Consider the following 25,335-nt stretch of genomic DNA (forward strand, 5'->3'; position numbering starts at 1 on the left):
ACTGAGACAGACTAAATCCAGAAGAACTGTGGCAACGTCTCCAAGATACTTCAAGAAACCTCCCTGCAAAGCTACAGTACTGTTAAAAAGTTTTATCCACTTGAAAAATGCTGTAAAATGAGGATGCTGTCAAAATGTCATACATAGATTTTCTTTACCAATTAACTTCTATAAGTTAAATTAAATCAACATTTGGTGTGAGAAGGGTGTGGATGTGCCGGGGGGGGGGGGCAAATCCACCCCCCCCCGCCCATCTGGTTTATGCATCCCTGACTCTGCTGAATTATTTTCATCCCCTGTGGGGATAAAAACATCCCGCGATCTCGCACCAAAGTCCCGATTTAAAACGAATGATTCTCGATACGCGATCCGATTGGAACGCTTCGAAACAATGAATCATTTTGCTACTCGATGGTTTAATGGATTCGGAGTTTCAAAAAGCTCCATTGTGTTCTTTGCTCGCTTTCTCTGTATGATTTATTCGTTGCTTGAATAACCGTGGAAATGAAATCATTACAACTAAAAGGCCTAACTTACAATGTTTTTAATAGACTGTTTCAGTCGTATTAAAAACATTATGACATTACACCCATATACTTGCCTAAAAAGACGGGTTTATGATGCATGTTATTTACAGATTACACTAACATTAGGTTACTTAGGCTATAGCCTTACGCTTATCTTCCACCTATGGAGAGAGAATTTTTTTTAAATAGCAGGTTACTAGTTTTTTGGAAAAGAACCTGCTTTAAAATGTTTCAAAAGGAGCACTTACTTTTTCAAAGGGTCGATCACGGTCTTCTGAATCTGATTGACCTGCATGAGCAGAAAAGAAAACAGAAAAACAAACACATTAGCTGAAAAAATAAATAGTTAATATCATAGCTGAATGACAACCATCAAAATAAATTACATTGATCATTACAGTCGAACACAACAAAACAATCAAAATAAATAAAAAACAACTGCTCAGTGAAACTAATTGGCAGCAGGCTCTGACACGACCCCCACGTTTAAAAGATCAACAGCTGTCGCCGCTCCCTTTCCATGCGAAGAGTGTCTGGCGTTAAGCTGAGAAGTATGGAGAAAAAGTTAGTGACGTTGTTTCTTTATTGTGCTCCTGGCCTGAGGAAAGCAGTGAGAAAGACGTGAATATTAATTGTGCAGTGAATACAAAAGGCTGGAATCGTCGAGGGACGGCACATGAAAGCGCAGCCCCGGCTGGGGTTGAAAACGCTGAAGAGGGTGGGCCGCCGTACGAGATGAAAGTTCTTTGCAAACAAACATTTTTAACAATAACAGTTTATATTCCCCTCGTTCCTCCATGTGGTGTCAGAGAGGAGAAGGAGGAAGAAGAGAGTAGGGAAGGGGGGTGTTTGAGTTAAACGGGTGTAAACGAACGTCGCATTGCCGCCTCGAGCCCCAAACCAACAAAGTCTTAAAAGTTGCCACACAATTAAAACCTTAAACTTGCAAAACATCATTTACATTGCAGATCTGAGATGCCAATAGGATGTGGTTGGCTGACAGAATGCTAACTTAACCTGGCAAACAATGCAAGAAGAGAGCAAACAGGGAACGTTAAACCAGAACACGAAGAGGGAAGCCGACACAAGCTGACAGGCCCATCAGAGGATCGCAGCTTATGGAGCTAATCAACAACTCACTCGCTATTGAGAGCAGAGTCAGTCACTGAGAGCAAACACAACTCGACCCCAGAACAGAAGGATTCATTAAAGATGAGATAGCCTTCTACTAAATTACATCTTCATCCACAAAGTCCAAAATAGCATTACCTAACTAAAACATGTAAGGATGCTGAGTGATCCTGCCAATGCAGCTCTTAAATAAATAAAATAAAGTGCCCCAATTTAATTTTTTAAATAAATGTTTCTAGTCTTGAGGCAAATTATTATATACATTGGGTTAGTTGTAGCTAGCTGTAAATTAACTCTAAACCTAACTATAAATAAACAAACAAACAAATAGATAAATAAATAAATCCCAAATTACTTTCTTAGTAAATGCTAGGGCTACAAATATTAATATAAAAAAATATTAACTCTAAACCTAACAAACAAACAAATCCCAAATTACTTAATAAATGTTTCTAGACTTAACACAAATTATTGTAAACTTAAGGCAAGTTGTATTTGTAAGTGACCTCTAACTATAACAATAAATACATACATAAATAGTGATATACATTTCCTATACAGATATACAGTGACATTTACCTTGATTTGTATTTTCTGCACACATCGCATCTAATATTTCATCTCAAATTTGAGCTTTATCAACACTGTTGTCCCCAAAATACACTAATTTCTCTCTCTCTCTCTCTCTCTCTCTCACACACACACACTTTTAAATTTTATAAATAACTTTAACATTAATTACTGATGTTATATCATAGTAGTTCTTTCATTTTATAATGGATTCTCATATTCAGGCATATTACATTTTTATTCAGGCATTTGAAAAGCAGCAGGATTAAATTAAAACATAACCAAACAGATAAAACTTTAAATCAAAGTCTATTTTTTTTTCCTCTGTTGAAAGAAGTGATGGATAGTTCAGGTAAACAAGAGGAGAAAGAAAGAGATACAGTAAAGATAGATTAGATCCTGGGAATGATGAGGAAATATATCTATATGATGAGAGAACATCCTGAGAAAAACACTCCAGAGAGAGTGTGTGTGTGAATCAGAGGCCAGAGATCAACCCCACACACACACACAAAATACACAACACCCAAAAATACATACAATGCATACCAACCCTGAAAAATCGATATTCCTCCCCACCATAGCTGCTAGTTACTAACCATTAAAACTCTACAGGCCTTAAAGCTGATAAGACATGACTTAAAAATACCCCGCGCAGGCCTAGAATCAGGCTATACACTTATTACCATAACATTTCCCTGCCTATTCGCATCCACCCTGGGGCAATCCATCTTTCCCTCAACAGAGAGAAGACAACGATTTGGTTATCTTTATATAACACAAATATGATTTGCTTGGCTACCGTGACAAAACCTCTCAATCTGAAGAACAGGGGGAGTTTGTTGCAGGTTTGCTATGTGATTCATGGAAGTCTTATTAACCATTCAAGCATCCCAGGGTGGTAATTCACACCAGCACACTGCAAAATGCAGAGCTGAAAAATCAGCTGTGCTAACATCTCTCGTCGCCCACGGATAGAGCGCCGTTCGCTTGCCAAGTGCCCATACAGTAGAGTATGAGAAAACGGTGCTCAGGCGAAGAGGAGAGCGCTGTAGAAAGCATTTGGCTTTGGTGAATCTGACAGAGGGGTCAGCGGAGAGCAAGGATATTTGCATCAGGCTTCAATCTGTTATTTCTGAGATCTGCCGAGCTGCGGACTGCATTACAGCTAGAGGCACTCGTGGTGTATTTTGCACTGGCAGGTTTGTGCGAATATCCACGACGTGTTTGACTGAGCAGCTATTGATGGCTTTGATTATCAGCTGAGGGCAACCATATTCAAAAATATGGAGTAAATTAAACCCTATGAAGACTACAAAAGGACCTATTTGCATTATGCAAATAGGGATCATGTAGTCAAACATAACATACAAAACAAGCTTCAAAAACAACTAGGCAAAAAAACAAAAACCTCAATATCAGTCTGTGATTTTTGTGCTATTTCAAGTCAGAGGTTACAAATTATTCACACAATCTTCCTCTCTAGTGAGCTTTTAACTCAAAAACCTGCAATCGAATAATTGAATCAATGACTTAAACTCAAAAACTGAATAAATAATTGAATCATTCTTTTCAGTTTTTTTTTTTTTTTTTAATTAGTTCATCTGATTCAGACTGAACGATTACTTTCAAATTAGACTGATTTGTTGATTTAAAATTCAAGTTAAGAGCTCACTGGAGTGGCACAGTATCACAGTAAAAAATATGATTTTTTTCAGATTTATAAAACCATGCGTACGCCAGAACCTGAGCAAAAATCCCTTTATAAATTCCAGTCAGAGGAAAATTGTGCGTACGTGCATCTCCACCCCGACTTCTCCCAGAAATCACCGTATATGGAGCTTACAACGCCTAGTTTTACTATGCATAACCTCATCTGCATATCATTTCCATGCATATTCCCATCCACGTGACACTGTGTTTAACACCGTCAATGGTACAATTAAGGAAATATGAGATCCGGTCTGTAATTCAATTTGGGCCATAGCCTACACAATTTTTATTGCTAAAAATTATCCAGTATCCTTGTTACGATTTATAATAAATATATGAAAATATCCATAAAAACAAAACTGTTTAAAATAGTTGATCTCATTCTTTTACACTGGTTATATAGTATTATATAGTATAACCCTAACCTCTATTTTTAGTGGAAACAGCTAATAGGCCTATTTTTTTGCAGTGTAAATACAATTGTCTGACTCGGCGAATTACTGAAAGTATTTTAAAAAGTTATTGTGAAAATCTTACCATTTTGCTTTAATGGTATCCTTCAAATACAGTGGTATTTTTTATAATGTTTTGGAGATGCCTTTACACAACATCAACATGTCCGTGCAGCTACGGTTGTACAGTAAGATATTATCATTGGTCCTATTCAAACCGGACAATGGACTGACCGTTCGACCACCGTATCCATCTGTGTCCACCATAATATCGAAGTAAGTGCACATCATGATTATTGTTCTCGCAAAAAAAAATAAATAAATAAAAATCCTCGTAACATGAGATCTGCAGTTTGGTTTAAAAATGAATTGTGAACCAATAACACTCCTCGCTGTCATTAAAACATAGGATGCCACATAAAAAGTGATCAAATGCATCCACTATATGTCTAAATTTAATTTTGTGTAACTTCCGCGTAATTACTTTTTGTAATTTCAATGCTTAATGAGAGTGGAATATTTATTGTAAATCCATATCGAAATGAAAACAGAGTTTAAAATCGTTTACTTCATTACTTCTTACTCCAAAAGAGTTCGTACGCATGGTCTAGAATGTCCGTACGGTGCAAACATATTTAAGTTTATAAATCCGGATGTGTGCGTGGAAAATTGCTTACGCATATTATATGCCCATTTTGTGCGTACGCAGCGTTTATAAATGAGATCCCAGGTTAATGCCGCAAGAGCTATTCTGTTCTGTAATGTCAACGTGTCATGCAAAGAGAAGGGATTCATTTAATCTATGTAGCCAGATCAATACATATAGCAGGGGTGTCCAAACTCGGTTCTGCAGGGTTTAGCTCCAACTCAACACACCTGCCTGGAAGTTTCTAGTATTCATAGAAAAACCTTGATTAGCTGGATGGTTAGCAAAACTTTGCAGGACACTGGCCCTTCAGGAGCAGGATTGGACAGCCCTCGTATACACGTTTAAATCTCATTTATAAATAAGTCGCTGGGTGCAGTTCACTTACTGGCCACCGGTGTCGCCATCGGTTTCTTAATTCTAAATGAAATGTAATTTACTCCTAGGATGGAGACTAAATTTTCAGTAGCCATTTCTCCAGACTTCAAACTTATTTTCTCTGAAAGTCATTGATGTTTTACAGAAAAAAATTCAGTGTAGCTACTTGCAGAGGATCAATCTCTTTTCATTCATTTTTTGATGTTTGTTCCAGCTTTGTCCACATAATACGCTACAATATATGTAAACAATTGCTGAGCTTTGAATGGTCAGCAGAAAAAGTCAAAGTTGAAAATGTTTGAACTTTGCGCATCACGTTACAATGCCTGACACTGGGAGTAGTGCTGTGGCTTGACGCTTCACCCCATAGAGTTCAATACATTGGGAATGTTGAAGGGCCCAGTTTCCAGGGCGGAGGTTGTAGGCGATAGACCAGAGAAGATGAGCGCTACTCTTCTGACATGCAGTCAGCGCTGAGTGTATCGCTTAAGGGCTCTTAACCACTTTCAAAAGACAAGACTGACTCTCCAATGTGGGGAAATAAGAGGGAAAAAAGGAAAAACGACAACAATCAGTACCACCAGCAGCAGGAAACAAAAGATAGCAACGCAGAGATGGGACTCATTTGAAGATGCATGTGCACGCTGAGTGTGGAAGGGCGTGGGGTCTGCTGTGAGAAAAACTTACTCATACCCAATCTGCTGGAGGGAAGACAGAACGTACTTCTGCCAAAGTCAGAAACACAACTATTTCTCTCGGCCAAAAGAAGAAAATAAACACGGGTTAGAAGGTGTTGCAAGGCAGAAATGAAGTTGGTCTATGGTTCATTTTTGAGACGTACTAAACGGAGTCAAGTTATACATAAACATTAGCCAACTTCATATGGTCATATGGACTGTTATTGGGAAGACCAATATAAACAGCTACTGGGGAATAAAAACTTTGCATAGGAATTTGAAATACATGCATTTAAGATGTGGTCGCATTAGCAAAGTTCTGGAAAAAATTCACGGGCAAAAAGTTTGTCGATTGTGAGCAAAGCAGAGTATGAAGTACAACTCCAAAGTCACTTTCAAACCAAGCGTCTTTCTGTTGGTCAAAGTGGACAATTTCCATGATCATCTTGTTGCGAAATCATAAAATCTTTATATATGAACTTCCAAATTGCGTGGGTTCCAATTTAAATTACTGTATTTTGGCCATAAAATCCACTGAACAACAGTGACCGCACTTTAAGACTCCTTTAATATTGTTGTTTTTAAGCAACTCACGCCATGAGCACCACGTTAAGATGCTGGATAAAGGTTAGAACGATCTCTGAAGGTGGTGATGAGAAGTCAGTAATGATTTGGATGGATAACCAAAGGCAGCATAAAATACTTGAGTTATCACCATTGTACCCTTAAACATGTTACACTTAAAAGGAATACTTCACCCAAAAATGGAATGTGTCATCATTAACTCAACCTCAAGTTTGTTCCAAACCTGTTTATGTTTCTTCTGTTGAACATCCAAGAAGATACTTTGAACAATGGTATCCAAACAGCTGCTGGTCCCCACTGACTTTCAAAGCATTAAAAAAAATGGATGAACTATCTCTTTAATCCAAGATGTTCTTGAGTATACTGACAGATCTCCTAAATTTCACATAATTCATTTCTGTGTCACATATACCCACAATATGTAAGTGATATGCACGAATAAACACGAAAAGAGAAAAATGAGACCAGAAAAGTGAAATGAAAGAGATAAGCTGAAACAGTTAACAAAAGGCTGGCTTTCAGCTGAGACCATAATCTGTGTGTGTTCCGAGTGGAGATTCAGAAAGGCTGACACACTTGTGGGTGTGTAAATGTGTTTAGCAGGATTTTATAAAGAAACATTCTGCATTTTTCTGTGCATCATCACTTGATTTGGAAAGTGGGATGAAGAAACAAACGTATAGAGCATCTTTGGTTTCCATTCTCAGTGTTCTAGAGACTTTGATGCACAATGTTGGTTTGTTTTTAAGCAAATGTGGACATTATTGAATGTTTTTGGGTAATTCGATCATGCTTTCAACTACTAATACAAGTGCAACACACACATTTTACCAAATTGAAATCCATTCTGCAGAATTCCACTGATCCCCCCCCACCCCACAATTAGCACAGAAAATATGGAAGAAAAAAAAAAGTGTACAGATTCTGTGTGGGCCTAGAGGTGAGTAAGCCAGATCTAGTGGAGGCAATATATGCTCAAAACATAAACATGTCTCACATTCACTTGCTTATTATGCAAATGAGTATCACTGCCTAATAAGAGGCAGCTTACAAAGCCTAAATATTTCTGGTCGAAGTGGGGGTGGAGCATATGATATTTAAAGATGGAAGAAAGTAACTTTTTCCCCATTAAAAAGTTTTCGCAATAAAGAAATGAGTATTAATTAAGGAAAATGTTCACTTGCATGAGATTTCACTCATATATTTTACATTGGAGCGGGTCGCCTCGTGTGAGCAGATATTTTGAGATCAGCCAAATATTACGCACTATTTGACACTTTCACTCACAGAATAAACAAATCCTGACTTGCTGCAAATTTTGTATGAAGGTATCACTGACTGAAAATATTTGTCCACAGCACTAGGTGTCAGTATAAGTCTAAAACAACATATTGGCCAAAACAAACTAAACAAAAAAAAAAGTATCAAACGCATGCAAACGGTCAAGGTTTGAATAATTAGACACTGCAGAGTTTGGTGGCTTAATCAAACACACCTGAACAGCTAATCAAGGTCTTCGGGATTACTTGGAATTGTATGCAGGTGTGTTTGATTAAGGTTGATGCTACACTTTGCAGGACAGTGGCCCTTCAAGATCAGAGTTGAATAGGTCTGATGTAGAATGAGGCTGGAATGGTATTTGGGGATATTTCACAGCTTTGATTATTGGTTGGTCAGACTTTGTGTTGTGAGGGCCAATTCAGCACCAGCCTGCCCAAGAAAACAATCTGGAAACACACCTAAACCTGCAACTGGCATTTCCGGCTCAGGGAAAAAAAGAAAACAAAAAAACTGGCACCATAACTGAGCACCCATGAGCCATCAAGATGACAGATTTTAAATTGAATACTTCCACTGGGTCATGTGCCAGCCAAGCAACTGCCATTGAGATAAATGGGATTGTTTAGTATTTATAATTCAACACAAGTCCATTTCAATTAAATGTACAATTCATAAGAAGAGAAGATGTTTTATGCATTGGGACACACTGTCATTTACAACTGAATCTCACCTTCTCAAAATTGAACGCATCCATTCTCTTCATGGCTGTATCCAGAGCAGTCATGGATTCAAGGAAAGCCAGATCCTGCTCACACAACGGATTGCTCAACAAGTCCCCTGAGATCTTCACTGCTGCTTTAGACATTGCTGGAAAACAAACAAAACCAGTTAACATTCAGCCTAAAAACAAAAGAATGGTCAAAACAGCAGAAAACTGTCTGGACAGTCAACATATTTCCATGTCTGGGACTTCAGTCCTCTACAAACAGAATGTATTTTGGTTTAAAACGATCAGCAATTATCATCTGCATAGGTGGCAAGTACTTAAGAGTGCTTAGTGGGTTCAAACATATGGCAAAATAGGACTCATGTTTATTTTTACACTAAACCACAAAAGAAAGACGGGCGGCAGATGCTGGAATTGTTACTGTTAAAATAAGATAACACATAAAATAATAAAAATAAATAAATAATAAATAAATAAAATATTAAAATAATAAGTCCATTCATGTGTTAAGGGCCTTTTCATACCTAAAGATAACACACAAATAATAATACAAAAAAAAAAACAACTAACAACATTATTTTTTAACAAAAATAAAGATGGATGGATGCATAATAATAATAATAATAAAAACTCCATTCCTGTGACTGTACATAGGACAAGCGGTTTCGATGATGGATATATGAATAATATACAAATGATAATACTAAAAATAATAAAAACAATAATAACAATTAAAATAACTACAATAATAAAAGTAAAATTATATTTAATGAATAATTTTATGAATACATATTTCTCCAATTTAAAATGGAAGAATCCATATCCAGCATAGGGGGCCTGAAATTAAGAAACTTTCCCCTTCTTTCTTGACTTTGCCCCAATTAGCTCAAGTAAATCAAGTCGTTCCTGTGTTTGGGCTGTGGGGTGTAGAGGGGTGGATGTTTTATCTGGCTTCCTGATCTGGATTGACGCTGACGTGCTCATCTGATCAGCATTCTGAATTTAAGCAGCTCTGGCAGGGAAGGCGACGGACTGTAATTGGCGTTGGCACTATTGAGGCATCAGTACACGATCAGAGCTCTTTAGTGAATATTCATCATCTCCGTCAACTCTCTAACGACCCTTTCCAACATGCACGTAACAAACTTGTGAAGCGGCTCTACAAATCTTTGTTCTTTCACAGGTGTTTTGCCAGGATTTGAAAGATTTCTGACCTGCCAACAGCACAGAAAGCATTTCGATATTCTGGGGCTAAATATTTTGAACTTTTGTTAACTTCTGGTCTATGTCTGCTGATGAAGGATGCACGTTTGACCGCTGATGTGCCTCCATGTGGTGAAGGACAGATGCAGCAAGTGCAGCTCAGCTGTGTGGCGCACAATCACAGCTACATGTGCAGCGCATCTGATTCACACCCAGCAAAATAATCTTCCTCGTCATAGCTAGGCCATGGAAAACCCACAGAAAATTAGAATTCTGTGGAAATCGTCCTTGCATAAATATTTTGGCACATTCCAAGAAATATTCCCAATATCAGTACAGACATCTGAGCCATAATACCTGTGATTGGCTAACATCATCGCACCGTATCCAACCAAGTCAAGGTTATTTATATAGTGCTTTTTACAATACAGATTGTGTCAAAGCAGCTTTAGACCGTATTAAAAAGGAAAATAGTTGTGTGTTTTGATACTCGAGATGGCAAGCACTGTGATAGAGCCATTTATGTTTGATCCCGAGGAAAAAAAGACACTTAAACCACTCAACCACAATGATTGTAACAGCTTTAACGTGGTAATTGGTTTTGCTTGCTTAATTTTCAGTATATAGTGTTGTATTATGAAACATGCTGCTATGTAATTTTATTAGAAACACTCAAACAATGACTTCTTGTCTTAACAGCCTTAAATGCTGGTTTGTTGTTATCACAAACACGCTGTAAGATTAAAAATAAAAGTACTTTCCTGCATATACTTGGCACTGCCGTACCTCATTTTTTAAAACGGCAGCATGTTTCAATTACTTTACAAAACAGAAATGTGAAGAGCAAACCAAAACTTTCTTTCAGTCACTCAGACACATCATTAAAAATAAACTTCAGCAATGCATTTCTAATGCTCAGATCAAGTGTATGGAGGTGCAGTTTCTTTACAGTCACTGACAGAACAACATCTGAGTTTGACGGTTATACTCACTGTAAAACCAAACAGTGAAATTCATTAAATCAAATGAGTTCATTTCACTCACATAATAATGAAAGTTCATTGGACTTAAAACGTGGAAATGGACTCAAAATATGGTTGTAGTAAGGTGAACTTAAAATGATTGCGTTTTCTAGTTCCCTGCATGCTTTGCATCAGACATCAAGGAAAATAAATGTAGAAATTAAGTGTTATTTTGTGTGTTATTGCACAAGATTAACATAGAGAGACATAAGTTAGTACTTAAATGCTGTATGATGTTAGGATTTACATAGGATTCTGTTATGTTAATTTTGTAGTGTTCCCGTTGTGGTGAAGAGTAGAGCCTGTGACTTAAAGTCTCTATATACCGCGTGTTGTTTGAATATTCACATGCAAGCATCGTGAGTCTTTTAGATAACTACATTGGCACGTGACATAGTTAACTAGCACTTAACTATAAAGATCTGAAAGAATGCGCTGTTTATTGAAGCAAGTTGTATATATAATTATCATTGTGATGAGTGGGGTGGGATCATGGAAGCGAGGCTTGGCTCCCATTGCTCTCAGCCCCGCCCCACCTGCCATAACGAGTTTGTTTACTCAAATGTTTTGAGGCAATAAGTTTCCTCAAATGTTTTGAGTATTCTTAACCTATAGTAAAAACTTAAGGTTTTACAGTGCTCGACATCTTGTGATTGATGGATAGACATGAGATGTTCAGAACATGGCGTGTTGATTGCATGCGGCGATGACGCATGTTAAGGGCCAAGTTGAGGGGAAATTGTGACGTCACAATTCTCCCCATTTCAAATCCTGGTGTTTCAGAAGAGTAGAAACAAATCATTTTACAGTGGGAAGTTAGTTTTGAGTTCTGAAACTTGCAGAATAACACATCAAGTGTAAACATGAACATTTTGATTCCCCATTTCATGACCACTTAAAACATTAAAGAAGTCTGCTTTAAAATATTATAACAGAATCACTTGCTGTGAAAATGTGATAAGGCCAGTCAATTTGGCAACTTTCAAACAATATGTGCAAAGATACCAGAAAGGGACATGACATAACTGTCTGTAAAGCACCGTTTAAGGGCTGGAATACACTACATGCCCTGATAGATGCGCCGACACTATAGGAGGAAAAAGTCAGAGACAGTCTGCAGAGCCAGCAGTCAGAGTTGATAGATTTAGCAGAAAATAGACTTTGCATTTATTTATGTTATCTTCCATCCAGACAAAGGATATTAAACATGTTTGGTAGTTTGAACTGATTTTAGAACGCATATTGTTTTCATTTGTCACGTGTTTTCATCTGAGGCGCATGTTTCCGCGTGAGTTTGTTGTGTTTGGAACGACTTGAAAAGTCTGGAAGTGTGTGATCCTCAGTTATTTAGTGTATGATGCACAGTTTTTCCTCTGTAATTATTTACAAAGTCAGCAAGGGTATGATGAGTAGTCTTTTACAATCTGTTCAGATTTTCAGTCGCCTCATCCACATAGAAAAGCGTTACTGTAACTGCAGTTTAAATGATGTTCTGTTAATCAGCATTTATTAGATGCAGGACATTCCTTTATAAATGCTGTCAGTGACCCAAACTGTAGTACTTTCAGCTCTGTAATACATATTTAAAAAGGTTTAATGTTAACTGAATTCCACACATTTCTGTTAATATCAGAGGAAAAAAAATACATAAGTGAAAAATGTGATGGAAGCTTATATTTATTTCACCAGTTTACAACAGTATATGGTTTCAATTTGGCATTACAGCAGTTATATTTAGTCAACATTAGCAGAGAGGAGAGGGAATCATCACAAACCTAAATCAGCCTCTGTGCTCTTCTTCATGTCTTTATGCAGCTTCTTTGTCTGTTCTTCCAACCTAAAACAAATACAAATAAAAAGTGCAATATTAACTTTTCTTTTTCAAATTTAGCAAGAACACCTTCAGTTTGTTGAATGACAGTAGATTTAAGCCCATTAATGATTCCAAATTACACCACGAAAATTGTAGTTAGTAATGTAATCCATTACATTACACATCTGACTAGTTTTTGATTATTTTTATCAAAATTATCACACGGATTTAAATACCATATTGATACGAAGACTCAAAGAGAAAGAATATTTTACATTCTTTGTTAACAACATTAAGTGTAATAAATGAGAATAATAGACCTATGTAATCAATAAAAAGTAACTGCAGTCTGATTACATTTAAAAATGTAATATAATCTAATTACAAGTACTTATTTTGTGGAATTAGATGTTTTAATCCAGACTACATGTAATCAGCTACTATCCAGCATTGTGTGTATGATTGCTAATGCATTGCAGTTGCCAAGATATAAAAAGCCAAATTGTCTACAATATTGCGGTTCAGCAAAATGCTCATATCATATTTAAATAAGAGATAAAACAAGTTATTTTACTACGCTCATCTGCGAGTATCCATTCATGTTTCTGTACAACAGTAACACTCCCTGAGAGGCAGAAGAGATCATTCACAGGGTCTTTCACAGTGTTGATCCATTCACACCTGCTGGGGGTGTTAACAACTGCAATTACCGCACAATTGCATCCGACTCACATGAGTGTGTGTTTGCGGCACTGATGGGGGAGCGGTTCATTATAATCAATTAGGTGGAAAATTAGACATGGACTGGGGGACTCCCTTGAGGCACCTCACACCGCACTTATCACAGCAATTAAGGAAATCGGAGATCTGAGGAAAACGGTGGTGTAATTTCATTTTTTGTATTTTTGGCTGTATGACATAAAAGAAGAATAAAAAGGTGGAAAGAAAAGGGTGTGGGAAAGTATATTACTTTTATATCAGGATGCCGAAAGACAGGATGCTGAAAAAACAGTTGAAGAGATAAAAAGGAGGAGGAGGTGGGGAATCATGGTTAACTGGCAAGAAATGGAAAGAGAGACTCCTAACAAGATGAGATAAAGGGTCCATTACGGTAGGTGCTAATAGAGTAGCATTGGCCCAGCTGCTCCAGACGGCTGTCATGCGAACACGCTAGCAGCACGCCGCCTCCTAACATGTGAATGGCATTTAGAGTTAGCGCAGGTTACAAGCCAACACATTAGCACCAAACCCCCACATTTTGACGGAGCAATACGGGAGGCAGGACGAGGAGAACAGACAATGCTTTGGGGGGCTATGACTACATGTAAGTCCTTATTGGCACAGAGTGTGACTTTTCTTGCCAAAATACACGACGATGATGTTAATAAAGCAATGAGCCACTCAAGACAAAGTGATTTTACTAGTAAAGGGGGTTTTTGCTCTTAGAAGGGATAGTTCACCTAAAAATGAAAATGCTGTCATTTGCTCACCTTCATGTTCATCTTCAAAACACAAATTAAATTTACGGAAGATATTTTTAATGAAACCTGAGAGATTTAAATTCCTCCATTTAATGTCCAGCAAGTTTCCAACTAAAATTTGATGCTTCAAAAAGCAACAACATTTTTGGTTTGGTTTACAAAAACAGTCTGAATGATGTATTTGTGAATCAACTAATCTATGTAATCGCAGTGGATGAGAACACATTAAGCCGCCATACATTGAGAAAAAAAAAAAGGTGTAGAAACCATTTCAGTCAAAAATTTAAAAAAATCAAAATAAACTGCAAGTTACACATTGAATTAAACATGAAATTGTAATTAGAAAAAAAATTATTATTATTTTTTTTTTACATGTATGGCTTTGGAAGACTAAGAAAATAGTGTACATGGTAGAAAATTGTATTATGGACTATTTTATGGTGTCTTACTGGCTTTTAGGCCTGTTCACACCAAGAATGATAAATATAATGATAACTACACTGCCGTTTAAAAGTTTGGGATTTTTTTTATGTTTTTTAAAGAAGTTTCATATGCTCATCAAGGCTGTATCTATTTGATCAAAATACAGAAACAAAAATAATTTTGTGAATAGCATTGCAATTTAAAATAACAGCTTTCTATTTTAATATACTTTAAAATAAAATAAAAATCAGCATCCTTCACATGACCTTTCAGAAATCATTCTAATATGCTGATTTATAACCAATTAATGTTTTTTTGGGACCTATGTTACTTTTTTCAGGATTCTTTGATAAATAAAGTTAAAAAGAACAGCATTTATTAAAATATTAATTTTGTGTTACAATATACACTACTATTCAAAAGTTTGGGGTCAGTAAATTTTCTCTTTAAAAAAATAAGAAATTAATACTTTTATTAAGCAAGTATTGTGCTAAATGGATAAAAAGCGATTGTAAAGACTTTATTCATCAACGAATCAAAGAAAAAGTAGCACAGGTTGCGCAAAAAAAAAAAAAAAAAAAAAAAAATTTCGCACTGCTTTAAATGCTTGAGCTCTTTTAAGCAGGATTGATTCTGACTGGTTCTCAATGTTTTTATTGTTCATAATTTCGGGGGGTGGGGGGGGGGGGCTTTCAATTTACAAAATATCTTAATTTGTGTTCTACAGAAGAAAGAAGGTGATACAGGTTTGAAACAACATGAGGGCGAGTACATTTTCATGTTTAAATCTAAATGAATGAATGAATGAATGAATGAATGAATGAATATGGATCAATGTAGTGCACTGATCCATATTCATTACACCCCCCACCCCCCGCTTCTGTACTACGACCACAAAAGACAACGGGCATCATGTACTCGGGGTGTGTGTGTGTTGTTGCGTAATCTGAGGTATTCTGATAGCAATCAAACCAAAGGAGCGGCCCTCTCAGACAAGAGTTCAGGCCCCTACATGTCCGTGCCCACACCACAAGCACTTGCGTGTGTGATATATGCCTTTTAACTCTTTGTACCGGGTCTCCACCTACACAAGCGAAACTAAGGTGACAGAGTTAGGTGAGGCGCTAGAAAGCACATACGTCTCTACAGATGACCTCCGACCTGATACAACAAGGTATGGGATATTGACAAGCATGCAAAACAAAACAGTTTGGTCCTACTAAATGGCTCCATGCTGGGGTGAATATCACAAAATAACATGTCCAGATCTCACAGTTAAAAAAATATATATATATTATATAAATATATGCAGAAATTAAAGAAAGCAAAGGAGGAAAAAGAGTGTGGGAAAGTATATCACAAGGTCAAATATCAAGATAATTTCCCACAATTATTTTTAATTTTTGCATTGAAAAAAAAAAAAAAAAAAAAAAAAAAAAATTATATATATATATACATACACATATTATATATACGGGTAGTTGACGTATCAATGTATCTATTGTGTGATGGAAAAATGTAAAAACAAAATAAAAAGTGAATAAAAATAAAAAAAAACTAAACATTGAAGATAAACCTCTAAATTTAATTTTCCTACATTTTACATGTCACACCATAGGACACAGTCCAATTCTTATTTGTCAACTACCCATATATATATATATATATGGGTACACACACACACACTTACTATTGCATACATTGTATAGTAAATATATGCATTTCTTTTTAATTTTGAGGTGAAATATGACCTAGATATGTTCTTGACAGGTTTTGTGAGATTTACCCAGTCACATGAATCAAAACCCAAGGGTTACGTGGTCTATACAGTCCTGAAGTGTACTGGCTAGGTAGGTACAGGTCTATGCATGAAAATGCATATGGATTAAGGCTGGAGGCATTTCAGTCAACCTCTCATTTAGAGCTCTGAAAACCCTGTAACCATGCTTCCATTGTGTCATATACAACAATCACTTAACTTTTGTCATGATTGGGGAGAAATAAATGATGCATCAGGGTCTCGTCGACAACGTCGCAATCCTTTGGAACACCTAGACTGGCGCCATGGTTTTGATCAAATCAAAAGGTTTCAAATCCGATGCTGATCTATTTTTAAAATCGATGTACTACTTGGGCTTGCTCTTGTTGGGAAAACAAATATATGAGTGCTTGCTGTCGTCTTCTGCTGGGCAATTTCAGGCGAGCTAATGATACTCAGAAACATTCAAAGCTCTGTGGGCAACAGAAAACATCGAATAAAAATAAAAACAACGACATCGGACATGTCAACTTACTTTTGGAGCTTCTCATATTCCCGCTCAAAGTCCCTTTCAACCTGTGGAGAAATGGAGGAGACATGTAGAGAGATATGAGAAGAATGGATAGAAAGTCTCTTTAAAGAAGTGTGTGGGCAAACTGCTCTAGTTTTCTACAAGCTCTCTTGGGTGTATAATCATAAAAACAGGATCTACAGGGCTGCAGAACCTAAGAGCGAGTCAAAAAACCTAAAGCCAGCAGAGGAAAAAAAGAGAGCTGGATATCAGTTTGAGACGTTTTAGCTATTAGGCGAGATCTCTGAAGAACGCCAACGAGATCAAATGGAAAAAAAAAAAAAAAAAGATTAAGAAAACAGAAGCAGAATCTTTCATTTGAAATCAGCAGTTTCAGGAGGTCCTGTAATTATTGCAGTGGCCTTCTGTTGCCACATTAGCTTGCGTCCATGCCACCCTACCGCTGTGTGTAGGGGGTTAATGATGCCATAATTGCAGCAGTAGGGGTTCCTGTCCTGTGGTTCGGTGGGCAAAGTCTGTAAATAAACAATATTTGGGAAGGCAGGCAGGCAGTCGGTACCCCGTTTAGAGCAGTGTGTCCGGCCTGTGGCCTGCCCACTCATGGGTGACCATGGAAGTGTGGTGTAACAGGAAAGGAGGCGAGTTAGGGAACGAGGTGATGAGGGAAAAATCTGAAAAAAAAACATGTTGATTGACCTCCCCAAAACGAGGAAGAGATCAGGACACCCACTCACGGACACACAAGTGTACGGTGTCCACAACAGAGAGGCGCTTATGAACTCACAGTTGATCTATTCAAACAATGACTCAATCACAGACCACAGCACTGGAGTCAAATGGACTGGAAAACTAGACATTTGCTGGAGAGAATGAGAGTGGCGTGTGCCTAAGAAAACTCCTCGTGCCGATGCTAGAGTGTTTGGAGGGGTTTTTAGCTTGTTGCTGGTGCTACATTGCAGATATTGTAGATGTTTGCATATAGAATCAACTCAAAAGATCACTTCCTCAAGCCTCCTTGAAATTATTCTCTCTAGATATTGCAAATATGTAAATGCTGTACAACAGTAAAAATCCCATTCATTTTCTCCATAGGGGAATTGATTTTTAATTCATTTTCAACCTTTAAAAGACAGACATAATCGATGGTATATGTTTGCTAAAGCCATCAGCCATATCATTTCAACTTTAAATAATTGTGTTTAACAGCAGATTTTCCACCAGGTGGAAAAACTACATTTCCCATGATCCCATAATCAACATCTTTAAAATCAACATTTTTAGGTCACACTTTATTTTGAGGTCCAATTCAAGCCATTAACGATGACTTTTGCCTCAATAAACCCCTAATTTGATGCTTATTAAAAGTTAGTATGGTAGTTGTTAAGTTTAGGTATTGGGTAGGATTAGGGATGTAAAATATTGTTTTTGCTTCAAATCCAAGTTTGTAATGCTGTGATTCACCTTGCTTGTAAAGTTTGTAAAGTTGATATGATTCTTTAGGGTCTTAATGAAAAGTCTATAACATACTTTGGTTAAAAATTCTCGATGGTAGTGTAACAAACACCTTTTTAAACCTGTCAAAATCAGCTCTGTCTTCAGCACGCTGATCTAGTCCATGTTGCTTTAAATGCTAGTGAGCTCTGCTGACTCCGCCCCTCTCTTTTGTGGAGTGAGGAGCAGACCATAGATGTGTGTAGATTCCCTATTCGACCGCTCCAGATACGTTGACGCGTCAGCCATCTCACATTCACCATAATAAATCAATGAATATTCAAAGATATACAAGCGAATAACTTGCTGTTGTAGACGCACACGGTCAATGCGTTCAAAGATTGGCAGACCGTTCCAAAAATGGTGGATGGCTTACGTATCGCGGCCCATAGAAACAGTCGATAATGAGGCATCTAGGTATATATATCTATGGAGCATACTAAACTTCAGCCACGGAACAGGCTAACTAGTGCATTATTAGGAAAGGCGATTTGCAAAGATTCATAAAAAACCCTTATACTCACTTCTTCTGTAGATAAAGCTGGATCATGAATGATTCGGGCGAACATAGATGCATTTATGTAGATCGAGGATTGGCACATTCACTTAAAAGCTAAAGTAACGTTAATCCTCTGCCTTCAGCGGCTCAGATGTCCGGAGTAAATGATGACTGCTATATTCATTATTACATCCAACAACTAAACACTTTAATCGCTTAATCGGAGACATCTTGTCTTTCCCTGCACCGGAGTCGACACAATGGCGGACAGCTCTCAGCTCACTCAGGGCGGGTCTACAGTAAGACTGCCTTGTCAATCAACTCTCGTGGGAGGGGCCTGTACAGAACTACGTCATTCTGACAGGAACCTCAGAACAGCCTGATTTGAGAAATGGGATTTTAAAATAGGGATTTAAAAAAAAAAAAAAACACTGGGTGGATTTTTATCATTATAGGATGGGTGTGTACACACTTCCAAAACACATTTGTGTTCAAACAACTTAAAAAGTGAATTTTGCATCCAATGACCTCTATAAAATCAAAATGGGAAAACATCACTCAAATATGGAGTTATATCATTAAAACAATAAATTATATCAATCTTTTTAAAACGTTTGTTTTTAAATTTATTTTCAATTAAATTATTATTATATTAGTAAATATTATGTAAAATTGCATTAATATTATTTTATCAATGCTGTGCGTGTGTTATATAAATTAAAGTGTTATATTATATCTATCGGCTTTATACCAGCAAGATATTGGCATCATTAAAAATGTTTTAGAGTCTAGTTTGAAAACAATCATTATTTTTGCAATTGCATTTTGTGGCACAGAATTCACATTAATCCGTGAAAATGGAAAAAGGATGAGAAAAGTCCTGTGGATTTCTTACCGTTTTCGAAACAATCTGTTTCCTTGGTTGTCCAATTTTGAAAGGAATCCTTGAAAAAAAGAAATGCATAATTATAAGGTGGATCACATTTAGACAAAGAAATGAATTTTATTAACATTAACTACAATTATAATATAAAATTGTACTCAGTCCATTATTATTATTTTCCAAAGAAGGCTGAATGCTTAATTTTAAGGTCATAGTATTTCATAGACAGTTTTGAGGTTCACTATGAAAACCCCAGCAGCTAATCAAATTATCTCATATGGGCCACATAAATCCATCTCAGAAGCTATCAAAGGCGGATGTGCATAATTAGAAGTGGCTGTCGCCGCCGCCACAAGTCTTCCTGTGGTCTGCCGGGGGGAGATCACTACATGTGCACATCTTACACACATGCACTTTCCTGTGGTCTGCTACTGCATGCGGGCATTCGTTCAGAGCCCTGCAGACTCAGGTCTTCACAGGATGCAGTCTCACATACACAAGTGTGCAACACACGGCAGCAAATCAATACCAACCACAGGTCACCTTCAGGAATGAACCCGAATAATGAGTTCACAGTCCTCCACGGATCGTAAGTGTGTTTATACTCAGGAATGGCTCCAGTTCTGTAGTGATTCCACTAAAGAAATTCAGAACAGTTTGGCCGTGATATATAAAGTTAAATGTTGTGTTTATTAAAGCATATTACTTGTAGTTCAATAAATAAGTCAAGAACCACAACACAAGAAAACAAGCCTTTTTAGTTCTAGACTGATTCTTGTTGACATTTAAAAGATGTAGCCCATAAGCAGTACATTACAAGTAACGTAATCAGATTTTTTTTAAGTAACTAGTAAAAAAACGCATTACATTTTAATTTACAAAACAATATCGGAGTTACTTTTTCAAATAAGTAATGCTAGTTAAGGCCAAAGTATACTTCTTTTTTTTTTACGCACAGCCTTGCAAAGTATACTTCATTTGACTTGTATGCGTACAGACGTTCGACGCATGCGCTTTGCGTCAAATTGCAATACCTCTTCCAGGCCTAACAGGGCCAGGGTTTGCGCAATCTCTCCACACGTTAAAACCCATATAAATATCTTTGTATTCTTTCATGCTACAATGGATTTTTTCTCTTCGTACAATCTATCATCTATGAATCAATACCCCCACAGCAGGGTTGCCACCTTGCGGATAAACTAATTACTGCATGAGAGTTAAATGTGCACGTGCGACCTGCGTATACAAAGTACGCAACAAATTGCTTTCCATAAAAAGAAGGCAGCGGCTATTTGGATGCTATTTACACTGTTAAAATAGCAAGATTTTCTGCTATTTATACTAGGCTACTCACTGCAAATAGTGGCAATTATCTGCACCTCAGTACTGTAGTACGTTATAAAACAGTAAGCAATAATAACGTATTGAGTGTAAATTATAGTTTTAATTGAATTTATTAAATGGATGCCACCTTATTGGGACACTATAAAGCCCTCCCTACACCTAACCCTACCAGATACTTTATTTTTTACTTTTTGATTATTCCCTTCATTTTTATTGAAAATAAATGCCTTTCCGACGTGATTATGACATTTAAAAAGGGAGAAAAAAAAGTTTGTCAAAAGGCGGGTCTGAACTCGGGTCGATCGCGTCAAAAATAACGCGCCTTACCACCTACACCACTGCAACTGATGTTAAACGAGCGTCTTTTTGCAGTGTTGACTATCCCAATGACACGATGGTGGGCGGAGTTAGTGTAAATAGCCTCTGCCAACAAGGCAGGCTATTTGCACTTAGTGCAAATAGACACTCCGTAAAAAGAAACTAAGTAACACAATTAGTTACTTTTTTTAGTGAGCAATGCATTATTGTAATTCATTACTTTTAAAAGTAACCTTCCCCAACACTGCTCATATCAATCATGCATTCACGAGTCAAGAAATAGTCTTTATTATTATTTTGGTGTGTAAAATCTTTCTCTTTCATCACTTTTAATTCAAACAATCTTGCCAAACCAATTAATAGTCAACTTTTTGGGGAATAAAGCAGATGTTAAAGAATGGTTTCCACGATGAATCTCACAAAAATCCTTTGCTTCCAGTATTTATTATCTTAATTTTTTAATATTGGCTATAATTTTATGCATTTTCATAGAGTAAAGGTGCAATCACATTGTTTAGCAAACTACCGTGGGCAAAATCCAGTCAGTTCAGGTATCCACACAATCGAGAATTTCACATGGCGTTGAAAGATTTAACCGCGCGGATTTCGTAATGGGTTCACGTTGGTCACGCAAAAACCTCCATGTTGACCAACAGCTTGGTTTGAAAATAACACCTATGTGAGCTGTGCTTCATCGATACGCTACTGACAGTAGATAATGGAGAATTTTTCCTCATAAAATTTTGCATGACTACATCTTATATTTTGGGCTTTCAGAATTCATTAGGACAGTTAGGGTCAGATAAGCCTATAAACGAGTTCAGATCCAATCAAGTCAATCTTTTCATAAAGTCTGACAATCAATTTTCACTTTTTAGCAGATCCTAACACTGACACCCAAGCCCTCGGGGTGTGAAGGTATGTTAACTTTGGACTGGTTTTCTTCCAATTCAACAAATGCAAAAAAAAAATATACGCCTACAGATTGTCCTTCAGTTAGGTCACAACGGTTGGTTTTGTTTCCTGATAAAATCTCATTCAAAGTTCAACTTGTTTCATTTGATACTTTGTGCCATTCTGTCTCACCTTTTCGAACTTTGTTTTATGTTGCTGTTAACGGTCAGGTTTAAAGAGAGGAATGTGTCAAAATAATGCTGTTTGGAATTGAAGAACTTAATTCCGGTGAATTGATTTCTGACGTTGAATAGTAAACAATCTAGGAGACTAGTTCACTTCAAAACTTCAAACGAAACTGTTTCATTTCAAATCACACCAAAGGACTCAAGCTAATGTAGCAGAGCCATGGGGCTTCAACTAATGAAACATACCATACTGTTCACATGGATGATCAAGGTTCAAGTCCTGCCACATGAACAAATCTCCATCTTCTTCCAAGACAACTTCCTATCCTATCTTTTACCATTGTTCTAATAAAGAGACAAAAAAATGGGGCTTTACAATCAATGACAGTCTACTGAAACCTGGTTTGGTTGTATACTGTAAAGACATGTAAAAGCTCATCCTGACCCAATTGATGACCGAGTAATGTGGGCAGAGCAAGAGTCTCCAGCATGGTTCATGATTCATACTTCACAAAGACATGAGGATGAGGTTTCTGTTTAAATGAGAATCGCCCCAGAATAATAATGGAGCAAACAGATGTAAAGCTCGAACAGCGATGAACAACTGCCAATCTGCACAACATATCATGCCTGATATGCTGTTTGATCAGATAAGTTCTCTCAATTCACATCACACAACTCTTTCACCAGACACTTACTGCACGTTTTGCTAGTAACAACAGTGATACGTTTAAGAATGTACCAAGATAGGTTGAGTAATCATCAAAATAACAAGCAAATGTTATACTAATTTTTAATACAAAAAAATCTATATTTCTTTCCGCATGGATGCATTAATCAAAAGTGACAGTAAAGATTTGTTTGTAACAAAAGATTTCCATTTTTAAATAATGCTGTTCCTTTGAAGTCTTTGAGCACAACTGTTTTCAACATAAGAAATGTTCCTTGAGCAGCAAATATTAGAATGATTTCTGAAGGATCGTGTCAGTTTTTAGAAGTATTTAGAGGTTTACAAATATGAATCAGGGTAGAATGATATTTCATCATTTTAATTTGCATGAACCAAATATACATAAATATATTTTTATAAAAAACATTTTAATACGAAAAAAAGAGGGAATTCCCTGATCATTTGAGTGATGCAACCAAATCATGTCAAAGCTTTAAATCAATTAATGCAACGCAGATTTAGTGCAAGGACAAAGCCTTTGAAAAACTTAAAAGGATAGTTCATCCAAAAATGAAAATTCTGTCATCATTTACTCACCCTCAATTAGTTCCAAACCTGTATGAATGTCTTTGTTCTGCTGAACACAGAGGAACACTATCCCTTTAATTGTAAAATGAATAATTCGAATATTGCTTAATTCTCAGCGTGAATATACTGGGAGTATTCAATAAATCACCCAGCCCTAAACCTTGTATTACCCACAGCCTATCAGACCAATGGCGATCGTAAAAAATAAACAAATAATATTGGTCAATGCTGATACGATCACATAGCTGTGCACTCCTAATAGTGTGGTTTAAAAAAAAAAAAAAAGGGGCAGGATTGACACCACAGACCCATTTCTTTGGGAATGGCAGGCCTTCCAGTCAAACATGTTAATGCACTAAAGCAGTGGCACAATGGCATCACGTTCCCATCTCCTGTTCTCACAACTTCCCTTAAATGAAGAGTAGCAATTAACCGTTCAGCCCCCTTCTTCTCTGTCTCATGCGTTGTTTAATAATTACACCTGAGACAGGCTGAGATAGACCTGAAGAGAGAAAAAACAACACGTTTCCACAGGTGCCACTGCAGGCACCTCTCTCACGCACACATCTACACACACTATTATTGATGTGACAGAAGTATGGCTGCAGATGATTGATGGACAGCTGGGGATGACAGGAACGCAGCGATGCCGGATGCGTCAAAGCAAAGGTGTGTGAGCTAATGATACGGAAAGAGAGGGGTGTGAGGGAGCGTGTGTGTGTGTGAACTTGGTATAGAGGACAGAATATAATGTATATGTATGGATGTATTGTAATATTAATATATTATATATATATATATATATATATATATATATATATATATATATATATACACACACACACACACACACAGTATATATACACCCACACACACAAACTGAACTATTGAAACGCGATGCGAAAAAAAACCCCAACATATATTAATATATTATAAAATATTAAAATCACATTTTAAAGATATGACACAGCCCTGCTCCAAAGAACACAAAGTTCACCTTTTGTCATGCTGCTGTTATGCCTAAATCATCATGGAAAACTACAAGTCATCACCCACAAAACTTCCTGAAGTCCTACCGCTGACTCACCCCAAAAACAGTTTACTACTGCCAAAATTACATAAACAGCCATCACTCAGAGCTCGGCAAGCAAAAAAAAAATCAAGAGAAAGTAGACTTAAGTCAATGGTTTCATCTGTGTGATGACGTAGTGAGTTGCAACATCAAGTGATCTGTTGTTTCTCCTTTCATGTCGTCAGAAAGGTGTTTATCTTCGTAAGCAGATCCCACGTCAGTAAAGATTGCTCAACTAGATCTTCTATATGATTTGACAGAGGAAATCCATTTAACACTCAGAGAACATGGATTTCCGATATGACAAAAAAATTGTCAATGCAATATTTCTCATTTTCATACTAAATAACTAAAACCAATAAATGCAAATTTTTAATAAATAACATATAGAAACATTAAAACTAAATTGAATAAAAATGACAAAAATGCACAACAATTACAATAAGTTCAATCAAACCGAGTAAAGAA

The 25,335-nt window shown here is 36.8% G+C and overlaps 2 protein-coding genes across 2 annotated transcripts in view; both read right to left on the bottom strand.

Moving 5' to 3' along the window:
* LOC306849172 (uncharacterized protein) overlaps window positions 1-25,335 on the bottom strand; it is a 419,330-nt gene that overhangs the window by 181,312 nt on the left and 212,683 nt on the right. The window lies entirely within an intron of this gene.
* LOC306849174 (bridging integrator 3-like) overlaps window positions 1-25,335 on the bottom strand; it is a 60,423-nt gene that overhangs the window by 25,927 nt on the left and 9,161 nt on the right. Inside the window, exons 2-6 of the mRNA XM_079384031.1 lie at window positions 19,806-19,854; window positions 16,924-16,964; window positions 12,688-12,749; window positions 8,691-8,827; window positions 776-816 (exon numbers count right to left, since the gene is read on the bottom strand). Coding sequence (XP_079240157.1) covers window positions 776-816; window positions 8,691-8,827; window positions 12,688-12,749; window positions 16,924-16,964; window positions 19,806-19,854 — 330 coding nt within the window. The remainder of the gene's footprint in view (window positions 1-775; window positions 817-8,690; window positions 8,828-12,687; window positions 12,750-16,923; window positions 16,965-19,805; window positions 19,855-25,335) is intronic.

The sequence above is a fragment of the Barbus barbus genome (genome assembly GCF_936440315.1).
Source record: "Barbus barbus genome assembly, chromosome: 29".
Taxonomy (NCBI): Eukaryota; Metazoa; Chordata; class Actinopteri; order Cypriniformes; family Cyprinidae; genus Barbus; species Barbus barbus.